This window comes from Neofelis nebulosa, chromosome 7 (assembly GCF_028018385.1).
Source record: "Neofelis nebulosa isolate mNeoNeb1 chromosome 7, mNeoNeb1.pri, whole genome shotgun sequence".
In the NCBI taxonomy this organism is placed as follows: domain Eukaryota; kingdom Metazoa; phylum Chordata; class Mammalia; order Carnivora; family Felidae; genus Neofelis; species Neofelis nebulosa.
This window is the reverse complement of record NC_080788.1, coordinates 48794555-48810184: the sequence shown is the minus strand read 5'-3', so window position 1 is coordinate 48810184 and position 15630 is coordinate 48794555. Positions and strand designations below refer to the sequence as shown.

The following is a 15630-nucleotide window of genomic DNA, read 5'->3' as shown; positions in this document are numbered from 1 at the left end:
AAATGAGCTTAGAATAGTTGAATGACATATGTAAAAGCTCAATAAATGTTAGTTGTTACACTACCACTTATATTAATTATTTTAAAATATTTACCCTATGCCTAATCTGTACTCTTCATATTTAGAGTGTTTATCTTTACAAAGCACTTATACGTTATCTTATTTGGTTCTTTTTTTTGAATTTTTTTAATATTTATTTATTTTTGAAGGAAAGAGAGACACAGTGTGAGTGGGGGAGGGTCAGAGAGAGAGGGAGACACAGAATGTGAAGCAGGCTCCAGGCTCTGAGCTGTCAGCACAGAGCCTGACACGGAGCTCGAAATCATGAACCATGAGATCATGACTTGAGCCCGAGTCGGACACTTAACCGACTGAGCCACCCAGGTGCCCCTCTTATTTGGTTCTTAAAGCACAACAAGCTGGTGTGGCAGATTAAATATTATTTCAGTTTTATAAATCAAACATAAAATAGATAAATCAATGTGTCCAAAGGCACAAACCTAGTTCCATCTCCAACTCTTAAATCCATATTTCCAACTAAGAAATCAACCCCTGGGGCCTCAAAATCAATGTGGACAAAATGGAATTATATACCCCCTTGAAATCTATTTTTCTTTGTTTTCTTTAGGACATCACCCACTCACTCACTGAAGATGGAAGCAATAGTATTATTTAGTGGTAGTAGCAGGCATAATCCTGCTCACCTCTCCAGACCCAGCTAACTGGTCAGCAAGCCCCATCAAGTCTATCTCCCTAACATCTCTCACATGGCCCCCTTCTCTATTTGCACAGGCTTTCCCCACCTATCATGGACTGATGGTAGTAATGTCCTAACTGATCTCCCTGTCTCTGGTCTCACTCCAGGCAGTACCCCCAGTACCACTACTCAAGTCATCTTTCCAAGTGCAGATCTTATCAGATAGCTTTCTTAATTCTTCAGTGGGTTCCCCTGGATAAAGACCACCTTCCTTAAAATAGCATCCAGGGCACTCATGATCTGTGCCCTGTCTACCACACCAAGATGCCCATACCTGTATAATTATTGTCACGTGTACCTGGCATATCTTTACAATGATTGTTTTTATATATTTTCTTTAACCAAGACCATAAAATAAAATCATAGATGTCATAGACTTAGCTGTACATATGTTCTCAACACCAAACGGTGTCTAGCACATAGAAAGCATCAATAAATACATTCTAGATGCATAAATGGTCAGAAAATGTCTATGCCATGTGACTGGTAAGCAGATATCTAACATCACCTGGCACATAAAAGGGTCTCAGTTAAATGCTGAGTGGATGAATAGATGAGCTGACTACTGTTCAGTGATAACAAAAATGAACACTTTTTCTTACTTTGTCTGCAAGGAACTGGTTGCGACGCTCTTCAATAAGCTTTTCCACAGCCCTCCTGTGTTCTAGCTGCTTCATTCTTTGCTTCTGAGCATTCATCAGTTCTATTCGATCATCCTCAGCAAGCTTAGCTAGCGTAGCTTTTCTAAAGGTCTCCTCTTCCTCTTTTGCAGCCTGGAGTACTAGTTCCTTCAGGGCCATTTGTTCTAGAAAATCTTGTTTCAACTCCTTTTGCTTTCTTAATTTCTCTTCTGCTTCCTCCTAAACAACAATCCGTATAAACATTGATTCAGTAACTGTTTCTTTACAACAGATTTATAAAGAAAGGGTGGATAGAGTTTGGTTAAGTGCAGTGTTACAATATGAAATAAAGCTGAAAAATTAAGCCTTTTCAAGATAACACTTTCCCTCACCCTGTTAGCACTAGTTGGATAAAGGACATGTTACTTTGGATTGCCTTCTTTTATTTTTAAATTTTAATTTGTATCTATTTTGAAAGGAGCTGACATAAAAACTTTTTTGCATAACTGAGATCATTAAATCTGTGGTCTGTGAAATTTGTACCCACAAAGAATCATTCTAGAATCTTTCCTGAAATTATGATTCAAATTACTGGGAAATATTTTTCAGAATAATAATCTACAAGTGACAAGCACAAGTTTTTCAGGAAAATTCAAATTTACTTGGAGCAGTTCAAGTGTTTTCCTACAAGCTTTAATTTTCCTAACATTATGAAAAATTTCAAACATAACTGGAAAATAGAAGTTTACAGTGATCACTCATCTACCTAACACCTAGATACTATCAGTAACATTTTACTATTTTTGCTTTATCATCTATCCAATTAGGACTGATACAATTCCTTCTCAACTGTAACCAGCCTTGCCTAATTCAAACACAATTTCCAGGAGGTAAGCCATATCCTCAAGGCAATCAAAATATTGCCTTAATAACAGCCGTTTGGTCAGGTTTCTTACAGGTAACAGAAGCTATAAGGGATTTACTACAGGCCAGCAGGTGTTATGAGAGAACTTCCAGGATGGCCAAGGAGCCAGCCACCATCTTGGTTACCATCTGTCTTTGGTAGAGTTAACCATCATGGCTCAAATTCCATGATGGTAACTCTACCAAAACTACTCCCAAAGACCCAGTCTTCTACATGTGACTGTGACCTCATTTTGCCCACTTCTATCTTCACACCTTGAGGTGTAGAGTAACTTGGAAGATAACCTAGGTCCTATGAAGAATTCTAGCTAAAAGAAATGTGGTTTTAACTCTATAACTTTTATAACAAAGTAAGACAAAAAAGTATAGGAGTGGATTTTAAGCCACCCAATCTGGAATATTAGCTGTTTGTTCCACCTATTTGTTAATTATCTTGAATGTTCCACTTCTTTTTCTTCACTTACCTCTATCTAATCTGTTCAAAACCTACCTCCTCCAGAAAGTCACTGTAATTCATACATCTCTCTCTTTTGGGCCTCTGATACCATTTATTTTTCCCATCATTAATTTTACTTCAGATACATGCATTATCTCCTCACTAAAAATAAATTCCTAGAAGGCATATTATTTCTTATTATTTTATTTATCTTATATATTATTTTTCTTTGGGATGCTGGGCACAGTGTTTTTATGATATTATAGTTTGTGTTCATCTCTATGTATTCTATATAGAAGTCAGAAGGCTCACTGAAGGCAGATATTGTCTCAGCTTTGAATTCCTCCGAGTTTATCCTAATACCTTGCACACAAAAAATACACATAGAACCAAATGAACTGTTGACATTTCCTGGCATCCATCTCCCATACAAATTTTAGTTTAATCCAATCAATGGTAAAGACATCTGGCTAAAAATCAGGGAAATGTTAGCAAAACAAAACAAAACAAAACACCATTCACTGTATTTTTTTTTTCAACTAGAAAAATGTCCCTATACTCTTTGATATGCCTGGATCAGGAATATATATTAATGTAATATGAACTGCATAATTTTCCAAACTTTTCTACATTCTAAAGCCCATAATGTGGTTTGAGAAATAGCTCTTCACTGCAGGTTTGAAATAATTTGCTGAAAAAACTACTTTGAGCCTGGAAACTTTTAGAGGTATCTTGGTCTGGGTTCTCCTCTGAAAGCATAATCTTACACAAATATTTGCGTATACATATTTTATGAGAGAGAGAGATCTCAGGAAGCAGCAGTGAGGGAAAAGCAGAGAGAAATAGGGAAGGGAGAAAAGCCAACACGTGGGTGCATCACTGAACTGGTTACTATGTGGGCAAGTGTGGCTTAATCCTGCCAGAATCTTGTGAGGAATGCATGAAGCACCTTTCAGGTCTGTCCTCAAGGCTGACAGGAAGAAGCATTTATCCCTTAATTCCTGTCCACTGTTGGCTGAGGGATGCCTCAGAGGGTGTTCACTCCCTGCCCCCACCAACAGCACCACACATTAGGACACTGTCAAGCACAGTCAGTGTAAACCCTCACAAGTGTTCTCCACAGCTGTCACTGAAATTAGAGGTGAGGCTAAGAGGGTATGAGGCAGGGCACAGCAAGCTTTTCACATGGGATATATCCTTAGTAATCTTATTTTGGCTTTTTCTACATTTTTTTGAAATCACTATATTTTTAATGCAGAAAATAGTACCATTAAGATTTTCCCATTTTATAAGTATACAATTGAATGACCGTTCATTATTTTCTAATCTTTTTTCTTTACAGACCTTTTAGTCTTTCTAGTTTTGTTTTTGCTTTCCTTTTTAGTATGTTTTTCCAGAGTAAAAGCTTTACCACCCAATACTAAATAATTGGATTAATTAATTCTAATATGTTTTCCTGATTTTGGTAAATTTCCACTTGTATCTTTATGATTCCCTTCCATATTCTTGCCCCATACTTGAATTTGTATTGTTTTTCTAAGTTACTGAGTTGGCTGCCTGGATAATTTTTTCTAGTATTTCTTGTTAAAAATTAATTGCCTCAACTTTAAGATACAAAACAGATGAACATAAGGGAAGGGAAGCAAAAATAATATAAAAACAGGGGGACAAAACATAAGAAACTCTTAAATATGGAAAACAGAGGGTTCCTAGAGGGGTTGTGGGAGTGAGGATGGGCTAAATGGGTAAGGGGAATTAAGGAATCTACTCCTGAAATCATTGTTGCACAAATGCGAACTAATTTGGAGGTACATTAAAAAATATATATATAAAAAAAAATTTTTTAAAGATTAATTGCCTCAGAGATCAGTTTTATAAATCTGATAAGATTTTGATGTGTACTAATCTCATCCTCTAAATTACCTACAAATTTCCTCTTCAACCAATAATAACTGAAAATAATATTTTTAGATTTTCAGATAGAAGATGAAAATATTTGTAATTAATTTCTAGTGATGATAAATACCATTTCCCCTTGTATTATTCTGGTAAATTTTCTTTGGAAGTTTAATAGCTTTTAAAGTTATGTACTTCAGGGGCGCTCAGGGGCGCTCAGGGGCGCCTGGGTGGCTCAGTCAGTTAAGCATCAACTTTTGGCTCAGGTCATGATCTCACGGTTTGTGAGTTTGAGCCCCACGTCGGGCTCTGTGCTGTCAGCTCAGAGACCGGAGCCTGCTTCAGATTCTGCGTCTCCCTCTTTCTCTGCCCTTCCCCTGCTTGCACTCTGTCTCTCTGTCTCTCAAAAATAAATAAAACATTAAAAAAAATTTTCAAGTTATGTACTTCAATGCAATGTTACATAGAAGATTAAATGTTTATCCTGTAATAGCCTCATTGTCAACTGTACCTTTCATCTGTGATATCTGGGATTCATTTGATGTTCTATCTATCTGATGCTAACCTTGCCTATTTGCTTCCCCTTGGTCCATATATACCTGTTACACCTTCATCCATCATTTTATTCTTAACTTTTTTGGGTAATTTGATATTAGGTATATATAAATGGATTACATTAAGTTGTTTTTAAAAAGAAATGTACATATTTTACATTTAAAAAAAATTTTAATGTATTATTTTTGAGAGAGAGAGAGAGAGAGAGAATGAATGGGGGAGGGGCAGAGAGAGAGGGAGACACAGAATCCGAAGTAGGCTCTAGGCTCTAAGCTGTCAGCACAGAGCCCAACGTGGAGCTTGAACCTACGAACCACAAGATCATGACCTGAGCCCAAGTCGGACACTTAACCAACTGAGCCACCCAGGTGCCCCTATATTTTACATTCTTACATGCAGTAATCATTAAGAATATACACCCAAAAGGGTTTTGATATCAATACATGGTTTTCCAGTTTATCTAAAATGATGTTTTGTTTTAGGAGAAAAATATTAAAAATAATGCTAATAACCAACAATCTATTGTATACTTGGCTATTCATGTATTTGTTGTATGAAGTCGTTCAAACTTGTTGCTCATTAAAAAAATAGTTCTTTATTATTCTATTATTGAGTTATAAGTGTTCTTTTTATATTCTTAATAAAAGGTTTTTGTAAGATACACGTACAGAATACTATTTCCCAGATTGTGGCTTGCATTTACAATTTCCTAACAGTGTTAGTTTTGATGAAACCCAATTTGCAACTTTTTCCTTTATGGATCATACTTTTTTACTGTACCAAAAAAATCTTCACCCTTCTCAAGGGTGAAGACTTTCTCCTCTGTTTTCTTCTAGAAATTTTGTAGTTTCAGCCTTTTTGTTTGTCACACTTATTTTGAGTTAATCTTTGTATATAATGAGACAGAAAATAATAAACTGGAGGGTAGGGGAAATAGGAAGAGGTTGATAATGGGTACAAAGTTCAGCCATAGGGCCTGAGGATCTAATGTAAAATGTGGTGATTAAAGTGAATAACACTGTATTATATAAGTGAAGTTTGCTAAAAGTCCAACTTAAGTGCTCTCTTCAAAAAGAAATTAAAAAAATAATTATGTGAGGTGATAGATGTATTAACTAGATGGGAGAATCATTCCCCAAAATAAACATATATCAAATCACCATAATGCTTTAAATATCTTACAAGTTTATATGTCAATTATACTTCAAGAAGTCAGTAAACTTGAAAAACCTGAGGCAAGAGTGACCAAAAAAACAAAGAAACAAATTACCAATATCAGGAATGAAACATGGGATAGCACTGGAGACCCTGCAGACATCAAAAGGATAATAAGGGAACAGTATGAATAATTCTACATACACGTTTGACAACTTAGACAAAAGGGATCACTTTCTCAAACACAAGTCACTAATAGTAACCAAATATGAAATAAGATCATTTGAATTAATCTACAACTATTAAGGACACTGAATTAATAATTTAAAGCTCTCAAAAATAAAACTCCAGGGCCAGATGGTTTCATTGGAAAAGACTACCAAACATTTTAACAAAGCATTAAAACCAATTTTACACAATCTTCCAGAAAACATAAGAGGGAACACTTCTGCATTTATTTTATGAAGATCAGAATACCCTGATACCAATATGAAAACAGAAAACTAAAAAGCAATATTCCTCATGAATATGGATGAAAACATCCTTAGCATAATATTAGAAAATAGAATCCAGCCATATATTAAAAGACTTATACACCAATGCAAAGTGGGATTTATTCCAGTAATCAGACTGGTTCAATATTCAAAAAAAAATAAATGTAACCCGCCAAAGTAAAGAAAAAACACACAACGTTATCTATAGATATAAATAGATATCTATATAGATAGATAGATATAGATATCTATAGATATAAAAAAGCATTTGACAAACTTCATATCTCTTCATGATAAAAATCTTCAGAAAATAGGGTTAGAAGAGAACTTCCTCAACTTAATAAAGAGCATCTATCTACAGAACTACAATTAACAAAATGCTTTCCCTGAAGATAGACAACAAAGAAAGCCGATATCTATCTCATCACTGTTACTCATCACAGTGGTAGACAATGCTAGAAGTTTTAGCCAGAACAGTAAGGCAAGAAAAGGAAATAAAAAGGATACAGATAAAAAAGAATTAAAACTGTCCCTATTCTCAGAAAACATAACTGGGTAGGTAAAAAAAAAAAAAAAGAAAAACAACTCCTACAGTACAAAGTTGTGAGATACAAGATAAATATAAAAAAAGTGAATTCACTAGTAATGAGTCCGTGGACACTGAAATTAAAACTAAAATTCCATTTACAATTATTCAAAAAAAAGAAATACTTAAATATAAAAACAAAGCACATACAGGATTTGTACGATGAAAACTATGAAACATAAGAAAAAATACAAAGATGATCTAAATAAATGGAGAATCATACTATGTTCATGGACTGGTAGACTCAACAGTGAACACGTCAGTTCTCCCCAAATTGATACTTAGATTTAATGCAATTCCTCTCAAAATCCTAGAAGACTTACTTGTACTTAGAGACAAGATTATTCAAAAATATGTATGGAAAGGCTGGGGTGCCTGGGTGGCTCAGTCAGTTAAGTGTCCGACTTCGGCTCAGGTCATGATCTCGCGGTCTGAGTTCAAGCCCCACGTCAGGCTCTGTGCTGACAGCTCAGAGCCTGGAGCCTGTTTCAGATTCTGTGTCTCCCTTTCTCTCTGACCCTCCCCCGTTCATGCTCTGTCTCTCTCTGTCTCAAAAATAAATAAACATTAAAAAAAATTTAAAAAATATGTATGAAAAGGCTAAAGCAAATTTGAAGCATTACATAGCTACAGTAACCAAAACTGTCTGGTATTGGTGGAGGGACAGATACATAGATCAACAGAACAAAATAGAGATCCCAGGAACAGATCCACACAAATATACTTAACTGTGTTTTAATAAAGTTGCAAAAGCAATTCAATGTAGGATAGAAAATCTTTTCAACAAATGATGTAGAGCAACTAAATATCTAAAAGCAAAAATCTTTGACCTAAGTTTCACATCCCACACAAAATAGTAACTGAAAATAGATCACAGACTTAAATGGAAAAGGCAAAAAGTTTTAGGAAAAAAAGGAGAAATTCTTCAGGATCTAAGCAAAGACTTCCTAGAATTGATACCAAAGTATGATCTAAAAAAAAATGAAATTAGCAAATTGGACCTCAGAGAAACTGAAAACATTTGCTTGGAAGAAGACCCTGTTAAAAAGATAAAAAGACAAGCTATAGACCAAGAGAAAATATATGAAACCCACATACCTGACAAATGACTAATATCTATAATACATAAAGAACTCTCAAAACTCTACGATAAATTAACAACACAATTAGAAAACTGGCCAATCATCTTGACTTGTGGTCAAGGTTTTTGATGTTGTTGAACATATATCCTGTGGTTTTCTGACTACTTATTCTATATATTAATGAGAAGGGATACTGAAATCTTCAACTATAATTATGGATTTGTCTCTTTCTCCTTTCAGTTTTACTTCATGCATTTTAAAGCTTTATTTAGGCTCATCCACCCTTTAGGACTATTATATCCTCTAGATGAATTTACCATGATTTCCAACACCACTTGCTTTTGATTAGTGTTTAGTATATCTCTCTCCATCGTTTTGTTTTTAAACTATATGTCTTCATATTTAAATTGTGTGTCTTATAGATAACACAGTTGAATCATACTTTCTATGCAGTTTGTGAACTGTTACCTAGGTATGACTTTTTTATCCAGCCTGAAAATTTCTCTTTTAATTGCAGTGATTATGCTATTTACACATAATGTAATTATCAATATGGCTGGGTTTAAATCTACTATTTTTCTACTGCTTCATCTCAAAATGATATTCTTCTCTATGTTAATCATTCTTTCCATTTCCAAAACTTACTTTTAGTTTCATCTTATGTATTTCAGCTTGTTCTTCCTGGTATAATTCTTGTCTCACTTGTTCCAAATCTTCACGTTGCCGCAGCATTTCTTCCAATTTCTGAGTCAGCTATTAGATTTTTAAAGAAACACACAAACATTAATAAGAAACAAATTCTATATCAAGTATTTCTGAATTTCTCCAATGTTAAAGAAGTGGCTATTTTAATACCATATTCTGAAGCTGCAGCCTTTTTTCCTCATTTTCTTGAACTTTTGCCATTCGATCTTCTTCTCTTTGTTGCTGCATGTTGGCAAACTCTATGATTTTTCTGTTTTCTTCTTCCATCTCCTCACGTTTCTTTTTTCTCCAGAGAGCCTGCTCTTTCTGAAACTCTTCTATGTACCTTCGAGTTACATTCATTTTTTCTAACTTTTGTTGTCTTTCCCTAAAAAAGCAATAGTTGAGTACAGTTTTATAGTACAAGAAATAATATAAATATAAAAATGTGTCATTTCCTTCAGTTGATAATGTGGGAAAAAACAGCCTTTCTATTTATAGTTTATTCATTCATTCATACCACAAACATTTTGAGTGTCCACTATGTACTTCTAAATATAATGACAGGTATGAATTTTCCAAGTAAAATACTACTTATACCTTTCCTCTAACCTATTAATGAAGTTTTATGCCTCTCACTTCAGAAAGGCACCAACCTGTTTACATAAGCCTAGCAGTACACTATACTTCAGTTGTCTAGCAAAGAAATGATCAGAAGACAAGTCCTCTGACACGATATGGGCACATTTAAGAAAAACAAAGGTTCAATCATTCTGTTACTTAATAAGCATTTGTTACCGGATAATTATCATGCTCACAAAGATAAACAGGAGTTGGACTCCGTTTATGTGATCGTAATACTTCCTGAGGACTTAGTATGTATTCAGCACTGTTCAAGTGCTTCTCCTCTTCACAACAAGCCTGACATAAATCTCATCTCAATTTTTAGGCATGTAAAGAAACTGGGATAAACTTACAATTGATCTTCTTCATAGATTTTCCTAACAATTTCATCAATCATGAGTTTCTCTTTCAGTAATTGCTCATAAGCTTCCTGCTTTTTCCTTTCTTGTTCCTCAAGTTGTTTCTCCAAGTCAAGATAATACTGTGCTTTTACTTTATTCCGTTTGTTCTCTGCAGCATTCTCTTCCTTTATTGCTCTCTCGTGTTCTTCCATCATGATTTTGGCTATTTCAGCATCACGTTTCTGTTATGAAAACAAAATTCATCTTTCTACTTTCAAATGTGAGTGCAGTATGATAGAATATTTCAAAACAGGTGAAATTGAATATTATAAAGTGTACTGCATAAAATATTTTCATCTGTCCAGGTAAATGCAAAGGTAAGTCACTGTTACTTGAAGGGTTTGAATGATGAGTCAAACCCTAAAGATGCTTTCCCATTCCTTCAAGTAGATCTCAAGGAAATACAATATAAGTGTAACTAATAACTCCACGTGTGAGAAAATTAGAAAAACTCCGCATTTGGAAAACAGCAAAAATTTGAAAAAATTAGAAGCACTTTATTAATAACTGTTTTTTAAAAAAGCAGTAGTAATCTTTTCCTTTTATTTAAAAGTCATGTAGGCAATTTTTAGCTCCATTATGTATCAGCTGCCCTTTACAGTAAGGATTGTACTCTTTTTCAGACAAGTCTCCTATTAACCAGCTCTGAGCAACTCTGAAGTTTCTCTCAGCCTAAACTTTCTTTCTTGCCACCAGCCTTTGAAGTCTCTCATTTCTCATTTATTAAATGCCCTTTATAATCACTTTAACTTAAAAGAGTCACATATATCATTGTGTCTGTTTTCTGTAGCTTTTAATTCACTCATTCAAGACCATTCCCTCTGAGTTAGAGACAATCTTACTTCTTAACTAGGTTAAACCTCTTATTTGTTTTGAGCATTTTGAAATCACTTAACAAAATAAATTGTAAATTAAATATATTGAGGCAATTTTTATTACCCTTGACCATTATGATCACATACCAAATAGCATCAAATAGACAAGAAAAGATTAAAATGTGAATGTGAATGCCATTCCTAATCTAATTGAGGTTTTTAACATATACACTATTAATATGACTTGACCAAAATTCTTTCTCTTCTACTTTCTTAGCACGTGTTGTATTGGGTTCTTTAAAAAAACGTGAAATGACAAAAACAGTTATGTACACACTGCCACACACTTATAGACATACAATGTTCTCATTTCACAGATTTAAGAAGACTAAAGTTCAGACAGACAGAGCCCATATTGGCACCTAGGTATCTTGACACCTAGTCAAGTTGTAGGACTATTTGACTTTAATTTTTGTGGACTCATTTTATTTAGAAAATAGTGGCAATTCTTTCAGGAGTCAGGCTTAAATGTACAACTACCTGGAAAAACTTCAATGATCAGAATAAAACTGCAAACTACTGGTCAAAGAGTACACTGTTCATGTTCTACTTTATTTTTGTTTTTATTTATTTTGAGAGAGAAAGAAAGAGAGAACATGAGGGGAGGAGCAGAGAGGGAGAGAGAAAATCTCACAAGGATGTGGGGTTGATCTCACGAAGCATGAGATCATGACCTAAGCCAAAATCAAGAGTTGGACCAACTCTTAGCTCAGCTTAACCAACTGAGCCACCCAGTTGCCCCAGTTACACTTTATTTTTGAAAGGGTAGAAAAGAACTACATGGCTTAGGAAATGAGGTCTCCTCATGCTCTCCTACCACCTGCCACGCCAAAGGCAATCCCAGTTAACAGCATGCTGTGCAACCCTTCAGACTTTTCCTATACTAACACACATGCATGCACATCACTGTGGCCAGCATCTATTCTTATGAGATGCCTATGTTGCATTGTGCTGGTTAAGTATTTTGATATTATTCCTCTAATTGTATGTGTGCATCAACATATATGTGTTGATATATATACACATATGTTAATATACAGTTTTTAAAAAATAAAGACGGTCTGTGATGTGTATTTCTCTCCAACTTGATTTTTCTGCAACTTGTTTTTTTTTCTTTTTAACCTAAAATATAACTTTAAAAGCCACAACATTTACCTCTACCTCTTCTTTTTAATAGCTTATAATCCTTGAAAGGGATCCAAGAGAGAGGAAACTCTACAACCAAAATGCTCTATGTATTAATAGAGAAACGAGAGAAAAGAACTTCTAAGATTGTGTACTATTGCAATCAGACCTTTTCATCGATGTCTAGCCTTTCCAGGGGACCATGAGGGCTCAAGTGATGGTGTGTACACTGCTTTTCAGAATTAACTCAATAAACCCTATTTTACATTTACTGTAGCACCACTAGTGAGTGTGTCTAAAACTCCTTTGCCCAAGAGTAACTCTTGCCCTGAATCTGGCAGTATGTCAGGAGTTAGAAAAGGGAATAAACAGAGGAAAAAAGATAGAGATAGCTACTTACAAAACAGGAAAGTTTCCTGCTTAAATCACTTTTTAAAACATTTAACAAATGCAAAATCTAGTAACATTCTAAAATGAATTGATCACACTAACAACTTGTACTGTATTGGTTTGTCAAAGAATTATCAGTCAGAGACCACAAAGAATGCTCAGACTTACTGAGTATAGTTATTCATTCTAAACAGCAACCACATTCTTTGTGTCTCTGAAAGGCTCTAATATTAAATTAAACAAGGCTCACTATTGAATAATTTCTGAGTTTCTATACCTTAAGGATCTGAAAAGCATAAAAGTATTTAAGAAATCTAGCAGTGTAAATTCTTCATAGTATGTAGCAATTTTCAAAAAATTGGTCTATTGTTGGTTTTCTAAATGAAGCTAAAAATATAGAAAACATAATGACCAGAAACATGATTACCATTTGCTCATGTTTAATGGCATCCTTCTCTGCAATCTGAGCTGCCCTTTCTTTATTCATGTAAGCTGCTTTTAATTTCTTCTCCAATTCTCTGAGCTCAATACTGTTTAAAAAAAAAAGACAGAAATTTAAAATTGAGGACCACATTTTCATCTTAAAAATCTGTACCTGAAATTTAAAATAATTTTTTTCTAAATGTATATTTATATTAAATATCTTGAAAGTTAATACTCTTTTCTCTCTTCATCCAAAGAAAAATCAGAATGAAAATGAGGCATTATAATTAATTTTCCAGACAAAACAACTGTTTTATTTCCAATAATCATCACTAAAAATCTTTTTGCCAGTGCCTGACTCAGAGAAGATGCTTTAGCAATATTGGTTAAAATTTCTGTCCAGCTACTGACACTATTGAGCTACAAGAACTATAGTGGAGGGGTTGTAAACCCTCTGAAAGCCATGACTATTTTTTGATGATTAATGATGGAGAGGAATGACCATGGGCAAGTTTGCTTCACTTCTCTGGGCTTGTTTACTTACCTGTTAAAAATGAGGATCACCCTCAGAAAACCTCTGAACTGCTTTTCAATCTATCCCTTCCCTAACTATAGTGGAAAATAATATGCCATACACAACTTTTCATTTTAATGTGCCAGTCATATTTCTGAATATGAGAATTCTGAGTCAGAAGGGTACTTAGATGTCACTTAGAAGCACATCTTGGGGCACTGGGGTGGCTCTATAAGTTGAGCATCTGATTCTTAATTTCAGCTCAGATCATGATCCCAAGGTCGTGGGAGCCCCCGCGTGGATCATGGAGCCTGCTTAAAATTCTCTGTCACCCTCTCCCTCTCCCCTTCCTTGACTCGTGCATGCTGTTTCAAAAAATTAAGTTAAATTAAAAAAAAAAATTTAAAGCACATCTTAATTCTTACTAGAACAGAGGCACTCACCTAATTATAAACAATTTAGAAGTACCCTACACCTCCAAAGAGACAATCATGGGTAGGGAAGAGAGCTATTCTTGGTATTGTGATGTGTCCTTCTTGCCCTCACTGTTGTAGTTGTAAATGTATGTGACACAAGATTGCCTTCTTTCATAAAAGTAATAATATAAATGAGGATTAAGTTTCTAGGTTAGTCCACATATTTTACTCTAAGGAGCTGACATATTTACAGGAGTTTTTGTTGGATTAGAGTTAGTTACTAATATTAGTAAGCCAATGTACATACTCAATCCCAATTTATAATATTACCTCTCCAAAACAAAGTGCATCAAATTCCAAACAACTAACATGCAAATAAATGACTTTCATTTGAAGGACAAATGCACAGATTTCTATTGGATATATACCTAGGAATGAGATTTCTGAGTCACAGGGTAGGCTGTATTCAAATTTCATAGAAAATGCCAGCTTTCCATGCTCTGTACAGAGATTTACACTCATAGTGCTTCAGTACCCCCACTGCTACACATCCCAGCAACACTTTTTAGTCGTGTCATTCTTTTTCATTTTAACCACTCTTGTGGGTAAAATATCACTGTGGTTTTAATTTGTTTCCCTAATAAAATGAAACTCAGACCTTTTCATATGTTTGAATCATTTCTGTGAAGTCGTTCATCTTCTGTGAAGTTTTTGTTCAAGAATTTTTTGCCCACTTTTAGACTAAATTGTCTGCTTCTTGTTACAGAAGAGTTCTTTGTATGTTCTTAATATAAGTCTCTTGTTAGTTACAATCATTGCAAATATTTTATTCCAGTCTGTACTTACTCTTATAGCTGTTTCTTTAGATGAAGAGAAGTTTTCTATTTCACCCATCTGTTTCTTCATTGTCAATGACTTTTGTGTCATGTTTTAAGAAATGTTGCCTACTGCACAGACATAAAGTTATTTTCTTTTGTTAGTCTCTCAAAATTTTGTTTCACCATTGACTTTTAGACTATAATCATTCAAGAATTGAATTCTGTGTGTAGAGTGAGGTAAAAAATCAAGTTCGTTTTTGTATATATGGCTATTTAATTGATGCAGTACCATTTTATAAAGATGTCCATTTCTGAATGTTCTGCACTACCATTGTAGTGCCAGGGATCTGCAGTGTCATAAAGTTTAAGTGTGCATATATGCATGGATCCATTTTTGAATATCCCATCCCATCATTCCTCAGCTGGGGTTCCATAAGAGAACTAAGCCTCACAGAAAACGGAGTCTATATTTTAATTCTCTCATAGACGGTACATAGCAGGCATTGTTTTAGATCCACAGGAAGTAAGTTAATTCATTACAAATGCCGTGGGCCATTAGGGTTTAAATTTTCTGGTTGAAAAGATCTGCACCATCCTATTTCATCAATCCATTTGTTTATTCTATGCTAAAACCACAATATCTTAATTATTATAGCTTTATAATAAGTATTCATATCCTAAAGAATAAGTCTCCAATTTTGGTCTTCTTAAAGACTGTCTTAGCCATTCTAGGTACTTTGCATTTCCATATACATTTTAGAATAAGCTTGTCAAATGTCATAATAAACAATACTGGCTGAGATTCTGATTAGGATTATACTGAATTTATATATCAGTTTGACATGTTTACAATAC

General features: G+C 34.4%; 1 protein-coding gene across 1 annotated transcript in view; it reads right to left on the bottom strand.

Moving 5' to 3' along the window:
* Positions 1 to 15630, bottom strand: part of MNS1 (meiosis specific nuclear structural 1) — a 47402-nt gene that overhangs the window by 6630 nt on the left and 25142 nt on the right. The window contains exons 4-8 of the mRNA XM_058737637.1: positions 13032 to 13134; positions 10167 to 10396; positions 9361 to 9577; positions 9151 to 9258; positions 1360 to 1617 (exon numbers count right to left, since the gene is read on the bottom strand). Of these exons, the coding sequence (XP_058593620.1) occupies positions 1360 to 1617; positions 9151 to 9258; positions 9361 to 9577; positions 10167 to 10396; positions 13032 to 13134 (916 nt within the window). The remainder of the gene's footprint in view (positions 1 to 1359; positions 1618 to 9150; positions 9259 to 9360; positions 9578 to 10166; positions 10397 to 13031; positions 13135 to 15630) is intronic.